At 34.4% G+C, this 24,998-nt stretch overlaps 1 protein-coding gene across 3 annotated transcripts in view; it reads left to right on the top strand.

The window, feature by feature from the left end:
- Nucleotides 1-24,998, top strand: part of ARAP2 (ArfGAP with RhoGAP domain, ankyrin repeat and PH domain 2) — a 177,640-nt gene that overhangs the window by 91,460 nt on the left and 61,182 nt on the right. For all 3 annotated transcript variants that reach the window (XM_012770990.3, XM_012770987.3, XM_012770988.3), the window contains exons 16-20: nucleotides 4,176-4,320; nucleotides 4,726-4,828; nucleotides 5,489-5,687; nucleotides 5,882-5,945; nucleotides 22,656-22,819. In XM_012770990.3, the coding sequence (XP_012626444.2) occupies nucleotides 4,176-4,320; nucleotides 4,726-4,828; nucleotides 5,489-5,687; nucleotides 5,882-5,945; nucleotides 22,656-22,819 (675 nt within the window). The remainder of the gene's footprint in view (nucleotides 1-4,175; nucleotides 4,321-4,725; nucleotides 4,829-5,488; nucleotides 5,688-5,881; nucleotides 5,946-22,655; nucleotides 22,820-24,998) is intronic.

Below are 24,998 nucleotides of genomic sequence, written 5' to 3'. Positions count from 1 at the left end.
CAGTGCATGGCACATAAATATGAGGGGATGAGGAGGAGGAGGGAGAGGAGTGAAGGGCTTATGTGTGAACACATAGGTTCCTGGCCTTTGAGTTTAGGTATGTAGCTGTAGCTGGCAGCCGTGGTACCCAACTCTATTATCCATATCATTCCACAGTAGTATTAAAATAGGTCACCTCTGAGTTCTTTACCCATGCTTAGCTAAATCCCACAGTAATGTTTTTCTTGACAGATCTAAGCATGATGATGGAGTAGAAAGATTGAATAAGCCCTCTGGCCAGTCTACCTACTTTACTTACATCTCACACGCATGCTCCTGTTTATTAAACAGCTGAGTGCTGAGAATCGCTCATTCTGCGCTCCCCGTGCCGCGGACACCTGGTAGCAGTGCGACGTCTGCAGCTGAGAAGGTGTCACGGAGGGTGTTGACATTTCTCAAAGTCACACTCAGGAGTGCACATCCAAATTGGCCCAAGCAAACCAATGTGGTCCAACATAATCTCGCTAACACTTTTCTTTGCTTCCCAAATCCGTAGGAATGTCGATATTTCCTACCACAGCTTTGTTATTATACGTGATCGAAGGAAGCATCTGTGCCTGCCCTGTCCGACCTCTGGCCCATTTCACTTATGTGAATAAAGCTAACAAATGGTTGCAGACACGATAATGCTGCAGGACTAAGCTCTTCAAGGCTGCACCTCTAACGTGAAATGAACTGCACCCGCCTTTTTCAAGAGATCTGTCATTTGTTTCCCATTAGAATTTGCATGATTAGATTCTGCATTTATGCTTATTTTATGTATCATTTCATTTGGCACTGTTTGTTTAAGGCCTTCAGATGGCTCCCTCTTGTCTACCAAGAGAGGTATGAACTCCTGCACACCTGCTGTGTAGACTCTCGGGGCCTGGCCTCTGCCACGAACCTGCAGTCTTGCTTCCCATTTCCCAACTTCATGTGTAATCTGACTCTTCAGCCAAATAGGGTTTCTGCAGTTTCACCTTTCTGTGACTTTCCTCACACTGTTCTTTCCCAGAATTATGGAAAGACTGTGGTTCAGAATGAATTTTTTCGCTGCCTTAGAAATTTGCCACCTCAGTCATAAAGGACCATTTTAAAGGATTTTTTTTTCTGTGTAGTTTTTTTCTTATTGCTCTAGTTTGATGGTTGCTTCCCTCCTTGAATGCTTCTAGTCTACTAAACAGACCACCTGATGGTTATCATTCTAAACACATCTCCCCTTTCACTGGATTACAAGCTGCCTGAGAACAGGGGTAGAATTCCTAATCTGTGCCAGTGATTATCTATGTACTGAATAATTGTGTACTTTTTCCTTTATTCTCTTGTGGAGATTATTCTAGTCATCTGAGTGCATTGTTTTGAAACTATTTTATAACTCCCTTTGATTAGTAGTATAACTTTGCTTTTTCTTATATACTAGAAATCTTTAATAAATATTCATTTAAAAATTACAGCATCTCACGATTTTCATATAAATGTGCAGCGTATCTACTGTGACTCTGGTTTGAGGGCCCTGAAATAGATATCACTTTCTACTAGGAATTGCTTGGGTTCTGTTAGCTTTCTTTTCCAGTACCCATAAAGGAATTTTTTGGGGGTGTGTTGTTTACTTGTGCCAGTTGTAGTTGGACTTTTCATTTAGCGATTTGTGTTTCAGAATATAGTGATCCCATAGGTCTCAAGTCATCTACCTTTTGAGTGTCTCTCTTAGTGATTGTTTTTTGAGGCCAAATGCATTGTCTTATTTCTTTCTTCTACTTCCCATCCCCATGCCCATTTAGAATTCTGACTATATGATGAAGGAACATTTAAAAAGCAGTTCAATATATATTTTTAACTTTTTTATTTTTAATTACTTTGACTTAATATGAAATTTACAGAAAAGTTACAAGACTAGTGCAAAGAATTCCCATATACCTTTTATCCAGTTAGCTCAAATATTAACACTTTACATTTGCTTTGTCCTCTTTTCTGTATATGTGTATATAAGTACACACAGTCACCCAGACATTATAGTACAGACAGAGATGCATATATATGCTAGTGTATGCATATCTGCTTCTCTCATGGTCTCTCTATACACACACTTGTTTTTAGAACCTCTTCAAAGTAAGCTGCAGAAAGGATGCCTCTTTACTCCTAGTAGTTCAGCGTGTATTTTTTAAAAAGAAGGGCACTTTTAAATAATACACCAAAATAGTATAGTGATGAAACTTTGGAAATTATCTAATTTGTAGACCTTATTCATTATATTTAATCTATAGACCTTATTCTTAATGTCTATAGATCTAGTGTATATTTTAAAACTAAAATTGAAGGTTGCTTGTATAATTTCATTTTTGGCAGTAACTTACAATTTGAGGAATTGTGCAACCTCTAGAGTCCAGAAACAAGATGATGAGAAGAAAATTACAAAATAATTCTCTTTATCTAGGAAACTGAAAATTTCAAACAGTCTTTCTTTCATAGTATCATTGATGTGAAAAATTTGAGTTTAATATTTTACCTCACTTGTTCAAAGAGTTATTTGGCAAACTACATTTGAATCATGTCATTAAAACCTACCTGACTAAAAAAAATGAAAATAATACAAATTTAGAATTTAGTTTTCACATTAGTGTCTTTTGATAGGAAATATATAATATATAATATATGATTTTTTGCTGCTCAATTAGTGAGATTCCTTATTTCAGTGTTTTTGAGTGGGAAATTGAAAGGAATGATGAAGACTAATAAATTCTGGCAATGCAGAGGCACAGTATTCGAAGTTATTCTTTGTGGTTGGCATTTGTCACTTTGGCTTCTTTTGCATTTATACATTTATACTTTCAGTGCCTGAGGTTCAGTCAGGAAATGAGCTAAATGCAAAGAGTAGCATTGGTAGTTCTGGAATGTGTAATAATGTAAAACCCAGTAAATGCACACTGTATAGTTGCACATAAGTTTCAGAATTCAGTAGAAGTGAAACAAACCTGGGCAGACCCCTGTCTAAAATGGCACCTTTTCCCAGCCCCCAGTCTGCCACTAGTTGATGATCCTTGTTACCAATATTTTAAATCTGATTTTTGTTTTGCCAAAGCAATATATGTACATGGTTTTAATGGAAAACAGAAATTTGTTATTTATTTTTTCATACCTTTATTCATTTGTTGTAAATTTTCTCATTTTTATTTCCTTTCTTCTCTTTTCTTAGAAGTAATGTTAATTGGATGTTGGACCTTATAAACTGATCATTTGATATGATCTCATTTTCTGTTTCTTGTTTCATTTTTGGGGAGAGTTCCTTTTTTAAGACATCCTTTTTAAATTTTTTATGTATCAATTTTTTTGTGTGTGTATGTCTTCTTTTTCCTTTTAGAGCATGCCATTCTTGTTGTGTGGATACAGTATCATCCCTTACCAGCCTGATATTAATTATAGGTTACAAAATGTTATTTTGTGTTTGGTCTCTGTCTTTCATGTTGGAAGCTTTCTTTAAAATTTGTTTTAACAGTAATATTAATTATTATATGGTCATCACTCTGCTCATCACAAATTCTCATAGCCATTTTACAAGATAGTTATTTTTCCTACTGTATTATTTTACTATAGCTGATGTAACAAATTACCACAAACTTGGTGACCTGAAACAACAGAAATGCATGCTTTCACAGTTTTAGGGGTCAAACATCCAAAATTAGTATCATTGGGTTGAAATCAAGGTGTCAGTATGGCTGTGCTTTTTGAGGAGTCTCTACAAGAGAATCCCTTCTTGGAAGTTTTCTTTTAAATGGTGGGATTCAGATAGGAGATTTCACCCCTCTCTTGCTGAGAGTATTGGGTGGGAGTCTTTGATAGTCCTGGCTCTAGCATTTTGTATATAAATTTGGGGAAGTTATACTGTTTAGTATACAGAATGTCATGGAATCACTTTATTTCCAGCGTGAGTCTTACCTCTGCCTCCAGGCAACGCTTGAGCCTCCCATTTTTGAATCTGGCGGTTCTGATTTCTCCAGAGTAAAGGGCCCAGCTTTTACATGGTGAAGAGGGGTTGTTGCGTAGCTGCTTAGCACAGTGGAGAAAACATACGGGTCTGACTAACCATGTGTTTATATTTATATATAAATTAGATTTGTGATACAGATTAATTTATTATTTGCTTTGTTTTGCATTCTTAGAGACAAATAAAAAGTGGTGTGTTTTGGAAGGAGGCTTCTTGAGTTACTATGAAAATGACAAGTCTACCACACCTTATGGCACCATTAATATCAATGAAGTTATCTGCCTGGCTATACAGAAAGAGGACTTCTATTTAAATACTGGGTAGGTCTACCATTAAATAATTAGAGATGAAAAGTGTTTTGAGATACTTATTATACCAGGTTACAAGGGTTTTGTTATCATTTCAGTTCTTCCTTTAGAAGACTTTAATGGTTTCTTAAAGCCTACTTGTACCTTCTGAAAGTTTCTTTGGTAATTCACTAAAAAGTAGGAAAATTAAAATACGCTAATATTAAGGGTTAACATATTTCCATCAAGTCTTATGTAAATATATAGCATTTAATTTTTGACCATTGTAGTCATTTAATTTTATGACTTGTTTAAAATAATGGACTAAAGACAAAATTGTTGCATTCACTTAATGAATATTATGGTTAAAACAGGTAAGGAAGGGTTTAAAAGTGCCAAAGATAACTTGTGGTACCTTTTTGTTCATGTTTGCTGTAGGCCCATCTTTATCTTTGAGATCTACTTACCCTCAGAACGCGTATTCTTATTTGGAGCTGAAACATCACAAGCTCAAAGAAAATGGACAGAGGCAATAGCCAAGGTATTTAAATATTACATTATTACCCTAAATCCAGAGAAGATTCTTAACTTGGAGTCTGTGGTTGAGCTTCAGGGATCCATGAAAATTTTATGTAAGATTCTGAGAGAAGGTCATACTTCATTAGGTGTTCAAAGAATATAATTAAAAGAGGTTAAGAACTACCTTCCTAGAGCCTTACACAGAGAAGTTGATGGTTAGGACCTTGGGAAAATCATTTTTCAAATTAAGGCCATGTTTTTATTGGTTAAGATATTCTCAATATTGTAAAGTCACTGTGTATGTCTTTTTATAGGTAGATGTCTTATTGAAGGTGTTTATAAAGGTAAAGGGAACAAATTCTGTAAAAGACATAAAAGGAGAAAAAGACTGAAGGTTGACATTTTGAAAAGTGCCACAAATCAATTAAGAGAATGTCTTCTTATTTCAGTTCTATATGTAGCAAGAAAAAAGACTTAAGGTGCTGCCATTTGAAAATGCATTATAGCTTTTCAGTTTTAAGACTGATAACAAGTTTAAATAATTGTTTTGAATTTTGGGTTACTTATCAATCTTTAAAAAGAAAAACTAAGGTAATTTTTCCATGTTCACTCATATCTGTAGATAGGGAAGAGATTTCCTATTTTCACTGTCTTTATTACTTTTTTGTATTTGTTTTAACAGCATTTTGTTCCCTTATTTGCTGAAAACTTAACAGAAGCTGACTATGATTTGATTGGTCAACTCTTCTACAAAGACTGTCATGCTCTGGATCAGTGGAGAAAAGGCTGGTTTGCTATGGACAAATCTAGTTTGCATTTTTGCCTTCAAATGCAAGAAGTTCAGGAAGATAGAATGCACTTACGAAGACTGCAAGAGCTAAGTAAGATTTTTTTTCTTCCCCCTTATCTTTGGAACACAATTTTTTATTACATGCAATAATGATAGCTTTTTGTAAAATTATGATGGCTCACTCCTGAGCTTATGACTAAGTAGTACTAACAATTGTATCTTGTGGGCATTTAGTGTAATACTGTAAAAAAATATGTTTATGCTTTCTATTGCTTCTCCCTTCAGCAATCAGCACAATGGTTCAAAATGGGGAAAAATTGGATGTCTTACTCTTGGTAGAAAAAGGGAGGTAAGTGCCTTTTTGCTTTTTACTCTTTATCCAAACAACTGGGGAGTGGAATAGTTTAGTTATTCTCTTGGGGGAGAGACCATTATTTTAAAACCTGTTGGAAATTTTCTGAATCATATATATGTGTGTGTGTGTGTGTATATATATATATATATATATATATGTGTGTGTGTGTGTGTGTGTGTGTATATATGTATATATGTATAGTATACCAGTGAAGTTTAGGTATTTTTATATTTTTATGAAAAAAATCATTGTGATAAACTATTATAGTTTTCTACAGACCCAGATTGCTTTGGGGCATTACATTTAAATATGAAAAGCAGTTTGGTGATTATAAATATGTCTTCAATATAGGAACATAATGGATATAAATAATATCCTGAATTATCTATGTAAGTGGGTCATTCATAGCTAAAACTTGATTTCTTGAGTTTTAGTGACTATGTATTAAGCTTCTGTTGAGTATCAGGGGCAGTTATAAGTATTGGAGATATAAGAAAACAGTGTAAGAAGACACAAAATAAGTATGTCATATTTTATCCATCAGTGTTAAGTTCTGTGAAGAAAAGCAAAGCAAAGAGAGAACCTGATGGAGCAGTGTTCTGTGTTAGCTACCCTGATGAGAGAGGCTTTCTGTGAGGAAAGGTCTGCGCACAGTGAAGTAGAAACCATGCAGCAGTCCTCGTTGACTGTTCCAGTCATAGGGCCAGAGACATTTGAAGAGTGCTGTGCTTGGCATGTCCAAGTTCTGCAAGAAACCGTCTGTGGCTGCAAAGATTTGAATGAGTGAGAGAGTGGGAAGAAATGGTTTCAGAGATATCCCTGGGCCAGATCATATAGAACCTTATAGATCATGATGTGAAAAATTGGATGAGTCTGAGAACCAGGAAATGGAAGGATGTGATTTATCTTTTCAAAGGACTACTCCGACTCCAGATGAATAAGCTTTTGGAGGACAAGTGTGGCAATGAATGCCTACGTAGGATGCTGCTAGAGAAGCCAGGCATGAGATGGCCTATCTGAGAACATGGTGTTGAGGAGTGGTTGGATATATCATGAACATAGAAGTGTTAACGTCTCTTGATTATTTAAATGAGTATAAGAGTCAAGGGTATCCCCAAAGGTTTTGGCCTGAGAAATTACTTGAAGGATGGTACTGTTTTTTGAGATAATAAAAACATGGGGGATAAAGATAAGATATTAGCTATATTAAATTTGGGGCAGTATATCAAGAATTTGGTTTTGGGAAATGGTCACTTGGAGATCTATTTGATTGCAAAATGGAACTGGTGAATAGGCAGTTGGGTATGCAGGTCTGCAATTAGGTGAAGACGTTATACCTAGAGATACACAGTTGAGAGTCATCACCTTACTGATGCTATTTTGCCAAGGAACTGGATGAGTTTTCCTAGGAGAAAGAGTTGTAAGTAGAAAAGAGAGTTGAGGATGCAGCCTAGGGTGTCAAATAGTTACAGGTGTAGAAGAGGAGGATGCTCTAGGGAAGGGGCCTGGGAAGCAGCAGCTAGAGTCAGATCAGAACATTAGAAAGATAGAGTTTCTTAAACAAATTGTTTTTTTCTTGATTTCTTGTAATTTTCTTTCTAAAAAATTCACTGATTGCACTGATTCAGTATGTTTGGCTCAATAATAGTGCAAGATCATTTGCAGAACATACATAGATAGATTAATCCAGTTGATGTTTAAACAGCACGTGGGTTAGGGACACAGGCCCCTTGTGCTATCAGAAATCTGTGCTTACATGTTTACTCCCCAAAAACTTAACTACTAAAATCCTCTTGTTGACCAGAAGACTTACCAATAATATAGTTAATTAATACCCATTTTGTATCTTATATGTATTATATACCATATTCTTTCAAGAAAGTAAGCTGGAGAAAAGAAAATATTACTAAGAAAATCATGAAGAAGGGAAAATGTATTTGCTGTTCATTAAGTGGAAGTGGATTATCATAAAGGTTTTCATCTGCTGTAGGCTGAGGAGGAGGAAGAAGAGGTGAGGTTGTTCTTGCTGTCTCTGGTGGCAGAGGAGGAAGGCAATCTGCGTGTAAGGGTGACCACGCGGTTCAAACCCGTGTTCAAGGGTAAACCGCAATATAAAAATATAGCTAAATCAGCCTTCCCCACGGTTACTTTTCTTGCTGTGACAAGGATAATGACTTTCCTTAAGTGAACCTGTCTTCCCTTCATCTTCATGAGAGGACATCAGCAGCTTTAGACGACATATATATTGGTGATAGAATATTTGTCAGAATATATTGTTTAACTTATAGGCATAATTAGGACTTTGTATTTTCACTTATTTATTTCTGAGATTATGATGCTTAATAGTATTTTAGATTCTTATTTTTCGTACCAGATGATTTCACTGTACTATCAGAGTAATGTTAATGATATGTTCAGAAATGATGAAGTAGTATTATGTATAGATAGCATTATGGTATTAAAGTACCAGCACAAATAAAGTTTTTCCAGTCATCTATTAATATTTATGGAATACCTATTGCCTGCCACTTCTATGGCAGAAAAAAAAATGATCAATAATACAAACTTGGCCTCTGAGCTCTCAGAGTTTATGCTCTTAAACAGACAAGCATCAGCTTGATGGTCGAATTTATCTTTTTAATTTATTTTTAGTCAAGTTACTCAAGCCAAGGTGTAAGTGTCTACTATGTTTTGTCTATGAAGGATTTGACGAGTGTTGTATAGGTTTTAAATAAAATATGACAAACATGGATGAGAATTATTTGGTTTGATGGATTTTTATTTAGTCATGCTGTATACAGTGTGCTCCCTTATGAGTGCAAGATATAGAAGCCAGAATACTAAATGTTTGGTTATTTTGTGCGTTTTGACCTTTCTCCTACACTGCAGGTATCAGGAGATGAAATGCATTTATTTGACACATTATGAACCTCTCAGTTCATGGAATAGTGGAAAACTAATGGAATTCCAACATAAATGATCACTGAAACTGAATAATGTTTTGATAATAATTTAAAAGTTTTTATCTGCATCTGTTACTAAGCATAAACAGTTATGTTTAAAGTATTTTTGTGAGAGTGGAGAGTAGAGAGTATACCAGGATAGAAATAGGAGAAATATGAGGATAAATGGACAGCCAGGTTATTTTCCTTAAATCTCATTGACTAGCTGCTCCATAATACACACTATTTAAAAGGAAGTATATTGTTTGTATCTTGATTTTACTTGATTTTCCTGTTTTCTTCAAATCAATAATAATCTGATAATAACAATGATATAATCATGATAATGTATAGAATCTACCAGGTACCAAGCACTATTTTAAGTACTTAAGCAGCCCTCAGTGCATATATGGTATGGAGGAGAAAAGCCATTTTGAAATCAAGGTAATATCAGTTTGTCACTTATGAGCCTAAAGATTTTTTTAAAACCAGTGTTAAGTGTTAATTTATCAGTATGTATGTACAGATCATTTTCAAGAATTAAGTCAATAAATGTATTAGGAGTCTCGATGTATATACTGTAAGTTACCAGAATTTAGAGTTTCAGCATTTATTGGGAAATAAAAAATGTTTATTAGGCAACTAAAAAGGTTTTCTAATAAAATTATTAGATAAAATATATCCATACATTCCCTACCTAATTAAAAATGGAATAGAAATAAGGGGAGCCAACAGTGTGAATAAAAGTAAAGAATCAGCCTGGCAGATGGTGAGAACACCAGATTATAAACCCTGACAGAGCAAGCATACATTTGTACCAGCACACGGCACCTTGCGTGGTGCAAAATAGGGTCTCCTATTTATATATCTGTTTATTTATATACACGCACGTGTGTGTGTGCAGTATGTGAATATATAGACGTCAGGGAATAGTGGAAACGGACCAGGTTGGGAAGATAGCTTGGGAGATCATGAGTTCGATTTTAGACATGTTGAATATGAAGTGCTCATCCGACATATAAGAAAGAATTTCTAGGAGGAAGTTATTTTTTATGGATAGAGTGTACATGAAAAGGTTAATGGGATGGAGACACGGACTTTGGATTTACCAGTATAAAGAAGGAAGAAGGTGAGTCACTTTGGGTGAGTCTATAGAATGAGGAAGGAAGAAGTAACGTGTTGGAGCCTTGATGAATGTATGTCATTTTGGAGTAGGAGTTGTCAGGGAGGAGTAGCTGTCCTGGGAGGAGTAGCTGCTTGTTTACCCAGAGAGTAAGACAAGAAACTGAGAGGGAGAGTAGTGTCACAAAGTGCAGAAAGAGAGTGTTTCAGGAAGGAAAAAACAGTTAAAAGTGCCAAGTGTTGCAAGTTCTCAAGCGCCCAATGAGAACAGATACTCCATGGGATATGGAGCTGTCTGGTGACTTCAGAGAGCAGAAGTGACCAGGCAGGTCTGGGTCAGGTGAAGGACGGGAACTGAGCAGACAGACAGCTGGTGAGGATAGTGTGTCAGAGATGTCTGCAGGTTAATAGGGTTAGTGGGGTAAAGGATTTGACCCAGGAGGGGCATATGTGTAAAATTTGCTTTAAAATGGCTTGAACTGTGCAAGTTAAAGTTTTGATGGAAAAGAGAAATTAAAATAAAAAAAGGAGAGATTGAAGTTAGAGAACAAGGAAGAGAGCAAGGTCCCTCAATTGTAACAGCAAGAAGTGACGCATAGTTTTGGATGTTGACGGTTTTCTTGATCAGGTAGTGGAATGTGGAGAGATACCAGGGTTTTCAATTGCTTTGTGAGCTATTAATAGATTAGGTGACTCCTGAGCTCTTGGCCCCGTGACTCTGTCACCCAGTTGTGTCGCTTGCCAAGATACAGAATATGTCCTTCTCTGCCAGTACCCAAACACAGCTAGTTAATTATAGCTGTGATTGTTGAAGAGCTGTTTCATTACTATGTCAAATTAAGAGAATTTCATTGTGTCACCATCTTTTTCATCTCCCTTTTGATCTGTTAGCCCCTTAGGAAATAATGACTGTCAGCAAAGGGAGATTGTGGTAGACTTGACAAAGACAAATAAAATTGTGCCTTTTTGGAAATAAAATAACATTTGATTATTTGTATTCATGGCATACATAGTATGAATAATTGAAAGATAAACCAACCAGCTATAAATTTAACCTTTATTTTTTGTTATTAACAACTTAAACCAGAATTGCAAATTAACTTCACATATTTTCCCATCATTATCTGCCTTTGATTAAAGTGCTATATATACATTAATGTTTTTTAAAGGCAAGTAGGAAAAAGAACCCCCTGAATGGGAAATGTTCATAGATGATAATCATCCACTGATATAGTCACTATTTAGATGTATATTTTAATCTTCACGGTAGTTTTCTCTATATGCATAGCATGAGTGTCTTTAGACGGAAGAATATTGCAATAATATTTTCGACACACAGAACATTTTTGCTCTAAAAAGCTCTAAACAGAAGGTGTTCCAGATGGTATCATTTTAATGTGTATTCTTTGTATACTTTAAAAATTATTATTATGGAAAATACAGCTTTCTTGATTCCACTTAAGGGTTTCTGGCATGCTATTTGATGCTGTTATTGGAACTTAGATTCTGCACTTTTCTTTTAGGCCTTAGTCAGGATTTCTCTGTGCTCCTCCCAGAAGAACCCAAAAACAAACAAACAAACAAACAAAAACCCAAAACATGTGTTGAATATCTATTTTTAGTGAATGTTCTGGACCAGAAAATTCAGAAGGTATTTTCCTGGACAGCAGATGATATCTCCACTTTGACTGAAATGTTCAATAGGTTACAACATCCTTTTCTCAAAATTTGGAAGCTATTTTTGCACTTTAGCCCACGCTCTCTGTACATCTCTTGCTAATGAATAAGCTTCTGTGTTCACTGTGTCACATTCCATAGCTGCATGCCCACGTGCCGAAGACACCTGTTTTCTTTTGTGGAAATGTTGTTGGTTAATTTTTCATAACTCAGCTGTGTTGTCAGAAACTGAGAAGACTGATGTGTGTGGCTTTCTTTTCATTTTAGATTCCCTGATTGACCTACAGTAAAGCATAATGAACTTGACTCCCAAGCCTGACTGCATTTCAGTTTTAATTGCAAATTCCAGACATAAAGAAGCTAACACTGGGAAATAAACACTTTATCAATATGTTCTGCAATTATGCAACGGAATGCTTTTCTCAGTTTGGGAGATTAACACCCTAAATTTAAAATTCCTTAATTCCTATCAACTTATTTCATATGATTCCCCCTTCCCCATTGAATTGAGTTTTATAGCAGCTGATATGTTAGCAATACTCCGGAGGTGGAATTATCTTAAAGTGGTTTCTAAATTGTGCATATAATTGCAAATTAAACAGTAGCCCATTGCCCACACTATAAGCTTGACTGCTTTTGTAACTTTCTGATGATTTAATTCTTAGAGATGGTTTAATTTGAATGTTGCCAAGGCAAACAAGAGATTCTTTTTTCTCACTTCCCCCTACAGGTTTTTAAAAAAGAAAGTAGCTATTCAAACTAACATTATAAAGTGATTTTATGTTAAAATTATGATAAAGGGAATGTGCAGCTATTTAACAAAGGATCGATTTTAAAGTATACATTTTTTGTTTCACAAATCTGTTTCATTAGTTCAAAGCATCTCTCTATAACAAGATGTATTTAAGTTTATGAAGAAATAAATGCATAAAGATAGAAAAAAAAGCATACAAAAGGATGACAAGACCCCTTCAACTTACTTTTTTTTTAAGAGAGATAGATTTAAGTGGATCTGTAATCCTAAATCGGATTTCAATAGGAAAAATTGTGGGGGCTGAGAGACTAAGGTATCCTAAGAAATGGTAATAATGGTTTCAGAGAAATAGGATAGACTAGGAACAACTTCAGTTCAGGTTGGCCTAAATCTTGAGTACTTGAGGAGGAAGCATGATGAGATGTGAATGCAAAGATAGATTGATACCATGTTAGTATTTTCAATTAAATTTAACTTATAAGTTGCCATATGCTAGAAAGGACTACAGGCCCTTTACAAGGGTACAGAAGACATTTTTAAATTATTTTTTTAAAGTTATTGTTAAAAGTGAGAATTTGGATTCATTCTGCAGTCAGTGGATCACCATCAAAAGCTTTGAGCAGACTCACAGCAGACCGAGCTCTGGCGCTTCACCTGCAGGTGGTTGCCGGACAGTGTACAGGGATGAGATTGAAATGCTGGCACCCTTGTCTTTCTTGAGGTATCAGGTGCCATGGGCTGTTTACTGAACTGTTGGCTTCAGAAGAAACAAGCTATTTAAGCTAACTGTCAAAACTTAAATTCCTACTGCATATTCTTATGCCACAGTTTCTGCATCTGTATATTAATACTGTGTGTTTGCCTGTTTCTGACTTAAATTTCATCTCCATGCTCTAGAGTCTTATTTGGAAAAGTAGCAAAAATATTGTATCTCCCAAAACTTAAAATGAAGATGATTTATGGGTGTGATGACTAAATAAAACGTGTTAGGCTTCCAATTCTGGCCGTGAAGGAGTAACTGGCATAGAACATGCCTACTCACTACAAACTACTAGAAAACTGGACAAAATGTATGAAACAACTATTTTCCAACCTTGGGACAATTTAGGTGTTTTATGACTATGATTACAGAGAGAAGTGAAACAAATGAAGTAGCTTAAGATCGCCTTGACTTTCTTTTCTATCTGCAGGCACTCTCAGCCATGGCACAGAGAGTGGGGGAACCGGAGCAGAGGGCAAGGTATAGTAGAGATGGGAGTTTAGGAACTCTGAAGTAGCCAGATTTTCAGGGGAGAGTACCAGAGCAGAGGGAGATATATAAAGAGTTGCAGAAATTTTCAAAGGAATTCCTGTGCATCTTTGGCTCAATATAATCTACATATTTGTAGAGTGAAACTCCAAGAGGCCAGACAGAGACAATTCCAGAGTACTATAAGTTGAAGGATTCCTAGAGCTTAGACAGCATTGGAATATGTTCAGATTCTGTCCAGCCAAGTTAGACTTCATTAAACACACAGGACATTTAGTAAAGACCCAAGGGAGATAATGCCATGGTATAAAGGCTAACTGAGCTTTAGTTAGAGTAAAGGTTGCTTTATTTTTACCTCACTATGCTTAAAAACAGACTTCCAAAGGATCAGCTGTTCTACAAGTAATCTAGTTGCCTGGAGTCAAATAGGCAAATGATGTTGAAAACAATCATTAACATTAAGGAAAGAATGCAATCCTGGCACTGATCAACTTAATATTCACTATGATTAGGAAGTAGTTAAAATTACTAGTCATGTGAAAAATCTATAGACCAGTTGATAGGCACAGATCCAGAAATGAGAAAGCTGATGGAATTAGCAAAGACTTTAGAAAATGATTTAAAATATTATGAATATAGCCAAAGATATGAAAGAAAGTATAAACATAATGAGAAAAAATGGATAATTAAAAAAATGTTAAATATAACTTCTAAAGCGGAAAATACAATATATGAAAAGAAAATGTCACTTGATATGCTTAACGTACAGAAAAGGTGATCAGCGACCTTGCGGGCATGGCAGTAAGAACTGCCAAAACTTGAGCATATAGAGAAAAAAACAATCAGCAAAGCCTCAGAGCCTTATGGGACAGTGTCAACCAATTTTATGTAGTGCAATTAAATCCCAAAATTAGAAAAGAGGGCAAAAAAAAAAAAAAAACTTTGAAGAAATATGGCCACTTTCTGAAGTTGCTTAAAAAACAAAACAAAACTATAAATCCACACACATGCTAAGATCAAAATACTGTAAGCAGCATAAAAGCAAACCCTGTCAAGACACATTGTTATGAAAGTCCTGAAACTAGTTATGAGAAAAAAAATTAAAGTACCAGAGGAAAAAAGTTTTAGATATAGAGGACAAATATGAGAATGTTTCATTAGAAACAGTGCAAGCCCGAAGACGATGTCATAAATCTACAAAGTGCTGGAAAACAAAACAACAGCTGTCAACTTAAAATACCCTATTTAGAAAAAGTATCATTCAAAATGAAACCAAATTAAAATATTTTTTGGCCAAACTTATGCTCAGAATCTAGATCTACACTATAAGAAATGTTTAAGTAAGTGTTTCTGGTTCAAAGAACATGATAAGGGTTGTAAACTTGGATCTATGCGAAGGAATTAGGAACAACAGAAAGTGTGTGTGTGTATGTTTAAATCATATTTTATGTTTTTAAATTTCTTTAAAACATAATTGACTGCTTAAAGCACAAATAACCATATATTGTGGAGTTTATAACATACATAAAGGTAGAATGTATACCGATATGACAAAGGACAAGAAGAGAGAAATAAAAAAAAATAACATTTCAAGACTATTATATGTAAACTGGCATAATATTACTTGAAGGTAGACTTTAATACTTGTTGAAAACTCTAGAACAACCACTAACAAATCAAATGGGTCTAGCTATTAAGCCAATAGCAGAGGCAAAATAGAATCATATGAAAAAAAACCAAAAGAAGCCAAGGAAATTCATCCAGATAGCAGGGAAAAAAAAAAAAAAAAAAACAAGGAAAGAATAAAAGGAATAAAGAGGAGCTAGGACAATAGAAAACAAATGACAGAATAGTAGATTTACTTAAATCTAATCAAACATATAATTACATTAAATGTTAATGGTCTGAAGCTACAGTTATAAGGTAGAGGTTGACAGAATGGATTTTTTTTTAAGTAAGTCATAACTTATAGAAACACACTTATGGAAACATACCAAATATAAAGTTAGATTTGTTAAAAGTAAAAATATAAAAATATACCATGCAAATCCTACATGGGAAAAGTGGAGCAACCAGATTAATATCAAAATGAACTCCAGCACAAGCAAAATTATCAGAGAAAATGAGGATCATTTCATAGTGATAAAAGTGCCAATTTATCAAGAAGGCATACCAATATTAAATATATGTGTGCTGAATAACCAAGCTTCAGAACACACCAATTAAAAAGTTACAAAGGAGCAATAGGCAAGTCCACAATTTTGAATGGAGATTTCAACTTTTGGCTGTCATTAACTGGTGGAAAATCAGAAAATTAGTAAAGACTTGTAACTACTTGACCTCACTGATACCCCCCTGCCTGACACATATATAACACTACACCCACACGGGGGGCTACATGTTATATTTCAAGTGCATGTAGAACATTCACAAAGACATACTGTATCCTAGGCCATAAGAAAGATTCTATAATTTAAGAAAGTAAAATTACTCAGAGTATGTTTTCTAACACAAGGAATTAAATTAAAACCAGCAATGGAAAGATAACTCAAAAATTCATAAATATTTGGAAATTAAACATACTTTTAAACAACCCATACTTCAATTGCAGGAGAAGATTAGGAAATATTAGTTTGGTGATAATGAAAACATATCAAAATTTTGTGATATAGCTATAAAACAATATTTAAAAGAAATTTATGGCTTAAGATGCTTACATTAAATTTAAAAATCTAAAATCAGTCTATTACACTTTCACCTTAAAAATCTAGGAAAAGCAAAGCAAATTAAATTCAAAGTACTACAGAGAATGAAATGATACAGATAGTAGCAGAAATCAATGAAATGGAAAATTGAGAAAAAGTAAAGAAAATCATGTAACCAATACATGGCTCTTCGAAATGATCAATTAAATTGAAAAACTTCTAACTTTCCTTTGAAGAGTTAGAAAATTGATAAAACTTCACTTAGAAGAAAGGGCAGAAGATATTAATACAAATCACCAGGAATGAAAAGAGAAATATTACTATGGATCCTTTTACTATAATGTTTAAAAGATAAAGGAATATTGTGACCAACTTTATAGCAATAAACTTAACACATTAGATATAATTGAAAAAATGCATTCAAATAGCAGGAATATTCAATCTTACCAGTTTTATTCAACATTTTATTGCCAGCTCAAAATGATAAAGCCAGGGAATTAGATAAAAGGCACACATATTAGAGCTATAAATGAAAAAACTCAATTATACTTTATCAAAATTAAAAACTTTGTTCTTTAAACGGCACCATTATGAAAACAAAAAGAATCACACACTGGAAGTAGATGTTTACAACACATGTATCTGGTAAAACACTTGTATCTAGAATATAGAATGCATATAACTTAAGACAAAAACCCAAGAAAATGGCAAAAAATAATGAGTAGACATTTCTAAAAGAAGATCCATGAATAGTCAACAAACACATATAAATGTTCAACATTAAGGAAATGCAAATTAAAACCTCAGTGTGAAAATATTACATATACTGGAAAAACTAAGATTAGTGGCAATACAATGTGTTAATAAGTATGGTAGGACTATAAAATAAATGAGTACAATCATTTTGGGAAACAGTTTAGCAGGCATTTTTCGAAAAAATGAAGTTAATGTACACTTACTCTACATCCCAATATATGAGATCCTAGGTACTTACCCCAAACAAATCATAATATGTCAATAAAATGACTCCTCCACAAATACTCAAATCAGCTCTATTTATAATAGAAACTGGAGAGACCCTAAATGGTCTTCAGTGAGTCAATGTATAAACAGAATGTGATATATTTATAGAGAGAATATTATAGAATTACAAAGATATCTATATTAACCACATCAATGGGTCTTAAAACACATTGTGCTAAGTAAAAAGTCAGGCACGAAAGGTAATACTGTGTGATTCCATTTATGTGAAATTATAGAACTGGTAAATTAATGTATAGTGACAGAAAACAGACCAGTTTTTATCTAGGATTGGTGGTGGGGGAAGGGATTCACTACAAACAGTTATGAGGGAACATTGTGAGTGATGAGAATGGTCTATATATTGATTGTGGTGATGGTTACACAGGTGTGAAGATTTGTTAAAATGTTCCAGATTGTACACTTGAGATTAGTGCATTTTAGTGCATTAAAAAATTCTAATCAGATATTACAGCAATAACACAATTCATATTTTTCCAGGAAAAAGCAATAGCACAAAGCCCACTGTGATGATTAGTATGTTCTGCTTTGAAAGGTTGTTTCAGAAGCATAAAAAAAAGAGAACATTTCCAAAGTTGTCTTTCAAAATCATATCCAATGCATTTCCAATGTGCCTAGGATGCTTTTTAAGGCAGAATATAAGCCACCCCTTCTTTACAAAGAGAAATAGATCTTCTGTTATGAGTGGCTCTAGGAGATCATCTTCTAGGCACGTTCCAATAGTATGACTTTGTGGTAAGTTCTTCAGAAGATCTTTCTGTGAATCTCTGTGTGAAAAGAAGACTAAGAAGAAAGCCCACGTAAAGATACATACATCAGCATTTCACCTTTTGAATGAGCATTTTTGGAATTGAGGACTAAGGCTTTAAAATGTGGAGATCTAATTCCTCAGGTAAGGAAGGGTCATGGACTAGGTTAGCACGAGGTAGGACCAGAAAATCTACCTTATTAGCTCAAATTTGCTCTTCCTTCCTAGCCCTGAGGCCTTAGGCACATTCTCTCTGGTCTTAATTTCCTAGTGGTAAATGAAAAGCTTGGTAGAGATATTTCTTGTTTTCTGGCCTGAAAAGTTCAATGATAGTTTAAGATGGCATGGTTCAGAAGGCTGTAAATATCTTCCATCAAGGAACCAGTCAAAACTTTGACTAAAGTGATTTGTTTTCTAAACACATTTTTAAAAAGCACAGACATATATAAAGAGGGAAACAAAATATCCATGAGTTTTGTATCCAGAGACAATTTAACATTTTGGCAAATGGAATTGAATTCAAATATGTATATATAAAATTATGTATTCTCTGGCCATTGTACTAAACACATACATATCTCTGGATATCAGAAAATTGCTTAACCTTTCCCTGGTTTTCAGCTTATTTCCAGTTTTTAAATGCTCTGCTAGATGCATGTGTTTGTATGCATGTGCACTTGAGTGTGAGGGCAGAAAGGTATTGGAAGAAACATACTGTGTCTTTCAAATTGTGTGCTTGTGAAGGAGTCATGTGGTTGGAATAACATCAAAAGTGATGCATACCAATTTGATATATATAATAGTAACAGTCATCAGGTGCCGGGCAGATGGGGAGGGGAGAGGATAGGTTTGCAGACACCTAAAGGGTGCGGTGTGCACCATCTGCAGGATGGACGCGCTTGAAGCTCTGACTAGGGTGGGACAAAGGGAATATATATAACCTAAACATTTGTACCCCCATAATATGCTGAAATTAAAAAAAAGGTAATGCATACATATTTTAAAATTCTTGGTACATATTGTCAAATCTCTTTCAGACTGTTCATCTGGTTATACTCTTCAGTGATGAACATTATACATTTTAATCTTTGATAAATTGCATTTGACATGTTGCTGTTTTAATACGTCTCTTTGATTTTTAAACTGGTTCATGTTTATTGGTCGTTGGCATTTCTTCTGTGAATTATTTTTTTGTGGCTGTAGATGACTGGCTCCGTAGAGGACTGACTGTTTTTAGTTTTGTGTAGATGCTTAGGGTATTATCGTCTCCAGCCATATTTGTGGAGGATATTATTTTTCTGTTTTATTTAAAATGTTCTTTATTTACATAAATATATTTATTTTTTATGTAGTCAAATTTATTGATTCTACTATTTGTGAAGACTCTTGTGGTTCTTGGCAGTAGATGAGGCTCAAATATGATTGTCTACATTTTGTGGTTATTATATTACAATTTTGAGAGAATTGTTTTTATTAGTCCTATGACTTCATTTCTATGTCTTATTGAACTGCCTTGATTCATTATAGCAAAGAGAAATGTTTCTTTATATGCCCTATGAAATGTATGCTTGGAGAATGGACAATTAGAATAACTCATTTCTCTGTAATTAAAGTTCATTAAGATAACTTTTCAGTTTTTTAGGATGTAAATGAATGTTTCCTTGGAATTCTTATCCAGAAATGTGAAATGGTTGTTTGATAACAGTTGAAATCGCAAAGTCGGCCAGGGTTTGTGTTGAAAATATCTTTTGATATTTTATTCAGTGTGCACAAAGTTTAGATAAGCATCAGAGAGGAAAGTTGTTGAACTGATGTTATTAAATGTCAAACATCTGCTGCACTAGATGATATATTTGAGGAGTCACTCTTTGACAAGTTGACTCAGGAGTTCTTCTCACTAGTTCACAAAAAGTCAGCTCAACTTGTCATGTTGGGATTTCTTCTGACTAGAAAGAAAATTTAAAGTTTGAAAATGTTCACAGTTAATGGCAGAATTATACTGGTATCGTAGGAGAGCCACTGTATTTTGGATTTCTTTTACTGCTTGTTCATATACCCATTGTAGTTGTTTATAGGCAAACAGTTATAAAGATTTTATACTGTATTTAGTTTCTAATTAGGTAAAAATCTATGTAAATAAAAATCAGAAAAAGTTTTTCTCTTGGCCCAAACTCCTGAATTTAGCAAGATATAATTTTTATTAAGTTTATATAATGTGGGGGCTTTATATTTCTCAGGGAAATTACCTGAGTTACATAATTTCATTTAGACGAATATACTCAGCAAAAGAATGCTTTTGACCTAAAGATGATGTAAGATAAATGAAAAGGCTGTTGCATGTCAGGAGTAGTAGAGCAAGGGTCAAGAATTCTTCAAAAAGAAAATTACAAAACCTGGAGGTCAGGACTACTGTGGTAGTATGGAAAATAAAAACAATAGATGAAAATGTCAAAAAGGAAGAGATGGAGATTACAAACAAGCACAAGTGTCACTAGAAAAGAAGTTAATTATAGCAAGTTCAGAAGATGTTAGAAGTGAGTGTGCTAACTTGGTGGTAGCTTTGTCTTCTCACAGGAACATTTCAAAAAGAGGAAACAAAGGAAAAAAAGGAAAATTTTTTTTTCCTTTTTAAATTAGGGCAAGTGATTATCAGAAATGTAAAAGATCGCATCCCTCCCCTCCTACCCTCCACTCCCTGCCCCTAAAGCTTCACAGCTCATGCAGCTCATTCCTTCTCTTTGGATCCAAGATATCCCTCTCACAGTCTTAAATCAAGATTAAATAGTTTTACTTTGTACATTTACTGAGAATATTTATTATGTGTCAATGTATGTTTCAAATCAAATTTTATATCTAATGATAGATCTTTAAAACTATTATGTATGTACTAAATGCCAGGGTCTATGCTCATGACTAGGGACACTGAAATGCTTTCCTTGCTTGCCCATGTAAAGTTTGAGGCTGGCAGCTGAAACATTCACGGAGCTACGGCAGATGACATCATGGTGGGCAAAGCCACCGTTGGAGGATTCAAAGGGATATGCACTAAGCATAAGAGGGGGATCGGTGATGACGTCAGGAAGCATCACCTGGAGGACAGCTTTTGGTTGCAGTAGTCAGCCAAAGAGCAGAAAATATTTATGAAAAAGACAAGGAAATGTGATTTTTCCCCCAGAGTGACTCGAGCATGGAAGAATGACAGATAATGTTGGAGGGTGAAGTGCAGGCTAGATCATGATTGAAAACTCAAGAGCTGTAGAAAGACAATGATCTGGAAGTTATGCCATTAGCTTTGCACTTTAGAATGATTGTAGTGAGGAGTAGGGATGGGGGGTGAGAATTGGGAAGGAATTCTATTAGGAGGGGTTTTAGTGACCGCAAAGGACAATATGAAGATCTGAAATAAGGCAATATTGGAAAGAAGATGAAACGGCTTCTATGTTGGGAGAGTGGATCAACAGAATTTTGTGGGTGAATTCATGTGACAGTGACTGAGGAGAGAGACTGATGTACAGGTTCATTCCAAAATTTAGAGTGGGTAAGTGGAGAATTGTGGTGCAGGAGCAGTTTGGTGTGTTAGTGAGAAAGGTTTGAGATGCTTAGTGAACATTAAGGTGAAGGTGTTCGAAATAAATATTCATTAGTATTATGTTTTATTCTTTAGTCATTAATATTACATTTACTGTGTTAGGTGTTATTATTTTCCTCATTATACCAGTGGTGAAACTGAGGCAAAAACAAAGTTGATGGCTTGTCTAAAGTTACAAAGGAAGTAAATGGCAGAGCTAATGTTTGAGTTTGGGGATTCTGACTGCAGTTTCCACTCTCAGTTGCTCTCTGCTCTAGCTTTTGAGTCACACGGACCTCTCATTTTTGAGAGAAAGTTACAGCCTGGAGCTGGGAATTGTCATGGGGAGATGAAACCATTGGCTGGGTCACACGTCCCCGGAGAGTCTGTGGTGTCTGTATGCGCTAAGGTTATGACCTTGATATTCAAAAACAGGAAGTGAGCTTGGCAAAGAGACTGAGCGCCCAGAAAGATAGGAGGACAATCCAGAAAGAATTGTGTTGTAAATGTCAAATTGGATGGTATTTTTTTTTTCTTTTTAAAGCAGGAAATCATCATCAGTTCTAAATTCTTGAAAAATATAGCTTCAAATATCCGTTAGAAGTCACTGGTGATAGCCGTGACTGTTAGCTTCTTCAGAAACAGAATAAAAGAGGTTAGGGAATGAGAAGAAGTGAGGCCATAAATTCAGAGAACTTTCTGTATTCTCTGGAGAGATGGGACCGTCCAGGGAAGAGAGGGATCGAGCGGAAAGTAGTGATAGATGGAGGGTAGAGGAAGGGTTTTCTTATGACGGGTAAGACAGGCTCACGTTTTTGTGGATTTAAGGGTAATCTGTCTTGAAGTGAGATTTTTTTAAAGCAAAATTGTAATTCAAAATGCTTTTTAAACTTTATAGAACATTATACATCCATGGGCATACCAAGTTGGATTTCACAGTCTGGCATACTGCAATTGAAAAAGCAGCAGGTACAGATGGTAATGCTTTACAAGATCAGCAGCTCAGCAAAAATGACGTTCCCATTATAGTGAACAGCTGCATCGCATTTGTTACACAGTATGGTGAGTATCACTGAGTTTTTACTCAGCCCCTAGAACTCACAGTATCATTCTTACAGTTTTTAAGTGATACCTCTGCTGGACTGAATTAAAGCCCTTTATATTTGTAAGTATACCGGTGAAAAATAAAAGCAGGCATTGTTCAGCTAATTGCCATTCCTTCTCCCAGTAAGACTCATTTAAACTGAAAAATACACTTTTGCTATTTCCTTCTCCTTTTACATGCATAAAAATGTTAACATATTGAAAGAATATATTATATGTGTATCAACAATAGTAGATTAAAGACTATATTTTTCAGAGGTTACAAGTCTAGAATAAAGTCTAGAGTGATACAACATGCCTAAGTGTGTTTTTAGATGTGGTAAACTATGGAGCAATATGAAAAACAATCTCCTTTCTGTTGATATACGTAAAGTATATGTGTATTTATTTCATTCACTATGCCATTGGTCAAATGTTTATATTAAATAGCATGGTTATTAATTTTAATGCTCTTAGTTTATTTGCAACAGATATTTTTATGGATAGTTAGCAAATACAAAACAAGTTGATCTATACCTGTATGGTTCAACATCATTTTAATTTTAGATGCTATGATAGTATTTTTTATATGCCTGAAAAATAATCTTTATTCCTCATATTTATTAATATTTTCAAATTATTATAAATCCTTTAAATTCCTTCTTAGTTACATATATTTTTCATACTCTGAAAGGTAGAAATTTCATGAATATATTTTTAATATAAAAATGTTTTCCACCTTTTATCCTGTGGATAAATGCCATTTATTTAGATTACAAATATGGAAAAGAATTAATGATTGATTTGTTATTTTGGAAGGTATATGAACTTTTTTTTGTTAAATATTAGAGATGTCTTTGGGTGTTTTTAATTGAAAAGAAGGTATAATTAGTAAAAAGGCTACATTAAAGCAGTGTATTATTAGTTTATTGCTTGTTTATCAAGTGTCTATTATATGCCAGCTACTAATTTCAATATTAGAAACATAGTAGAGGGAGTAAAAAGTTAAAGACAAAGCCATAAATCATATGTTTGACCATGGGAAACTGATATGTAACTAAATGTCAGAAATAAATACTATGAAGAAAATTTTCAGAAATTAAATTTATGTGTATTTATATCTCTTCTAGGGAGAACAACATTTTAAGTATTTTGCTTATTTTATATGTAATCCAAATGCAGTTATTATTAATGTCTAGATTCATTATGTTTGTATTGTATTTCTAAATAATCACATGTGAGCATCACTGTAAGATGTTCTTTGTTATGATAGTATGTTCATATTTTTCTAATCAGCTATAATCATCTGTTTATTTGAAAATGGGAGCAGGAAAATGAAAAATGTTATCTCCATTTATTACAGTAATTCAGTACTAGTGTGCTTGCATTTTGTAGGTATGAATGAGTTGCATTCATGTTATGTTTTAGTAAGAACATAACCTATTAGGAATTTTCAGATCACATTAGTTTCCTGATGGCATTATAGTCTTTCTTAAGCTGAGAAATGATTAAAATAACTTGACTAGGTCCAATGTAGCCAATTTACTATTTCTCTAAGGAAATCAGAAGTTTCCTTATGGTGTTTATTTGAATTTAAAGTAACTAAACATTAGATTATTTTCAAGTAAATTTCATACCTTATGAGTACTTTATAACCCTAGTACAAGGTGCATTAACTTGCATATTAAAGCAAGAGAGCCAGTGAAAGATTGTTTTGTTTTTTTTTTTTTCTTCATAGTGAGCAGAGCATGGGGGAAACTTCAGTGTTAAAAGCATGTGTAGAAGGAAAGATTTTCCATGAACTTAGAAGATACCACAGTGATCACAGGATGTAGGTGGTTGCTCAGAGCCTTTATGGTAACAATTATTTTGAAGTTCCTGACCTATAGGTTAAAATCTATTTTCTGACTTCTCGGTGCTCATCATGTCAAGGTTTAGACTTAACTGAGTTCACGGTGACTAATTTGAGTACCAGCTATTCACTCAGTGAGAAACATAATGTCTCAGGCACTTAGTCAGCATTGGTTTTTGTAGAATTTCCTTACTCTTGCATTAAGCAGTCATTTATTGAATATCTACTGAGTTCTTCTAGGCCCTGTGTAGCTGCCGGATTTACACTGAGAATAAGGCATAATCCTTGCATTCTAGGAGTTTACAG

The sequence above is a fragment of the Microcebus murinus genome, chromosome 3 (genome assembly GCF_040939455.1).
Source record: "Microcebus murinus isolate Inina chromosome 3, M.murinus_Inina_mat1.0, whole genome shotgun sequence".
In the NCBI taxonomy this organism is placed as follows: domain Eukaryota; kingdom Metazoa; phylum Chordata; class Mammalia; order Primates; family Cheirogaleidae; genus Microcebus; species Microcebus murinus.
This window is presented reverse-complemented; position numbering and strand designations above follow the sequence as displayed.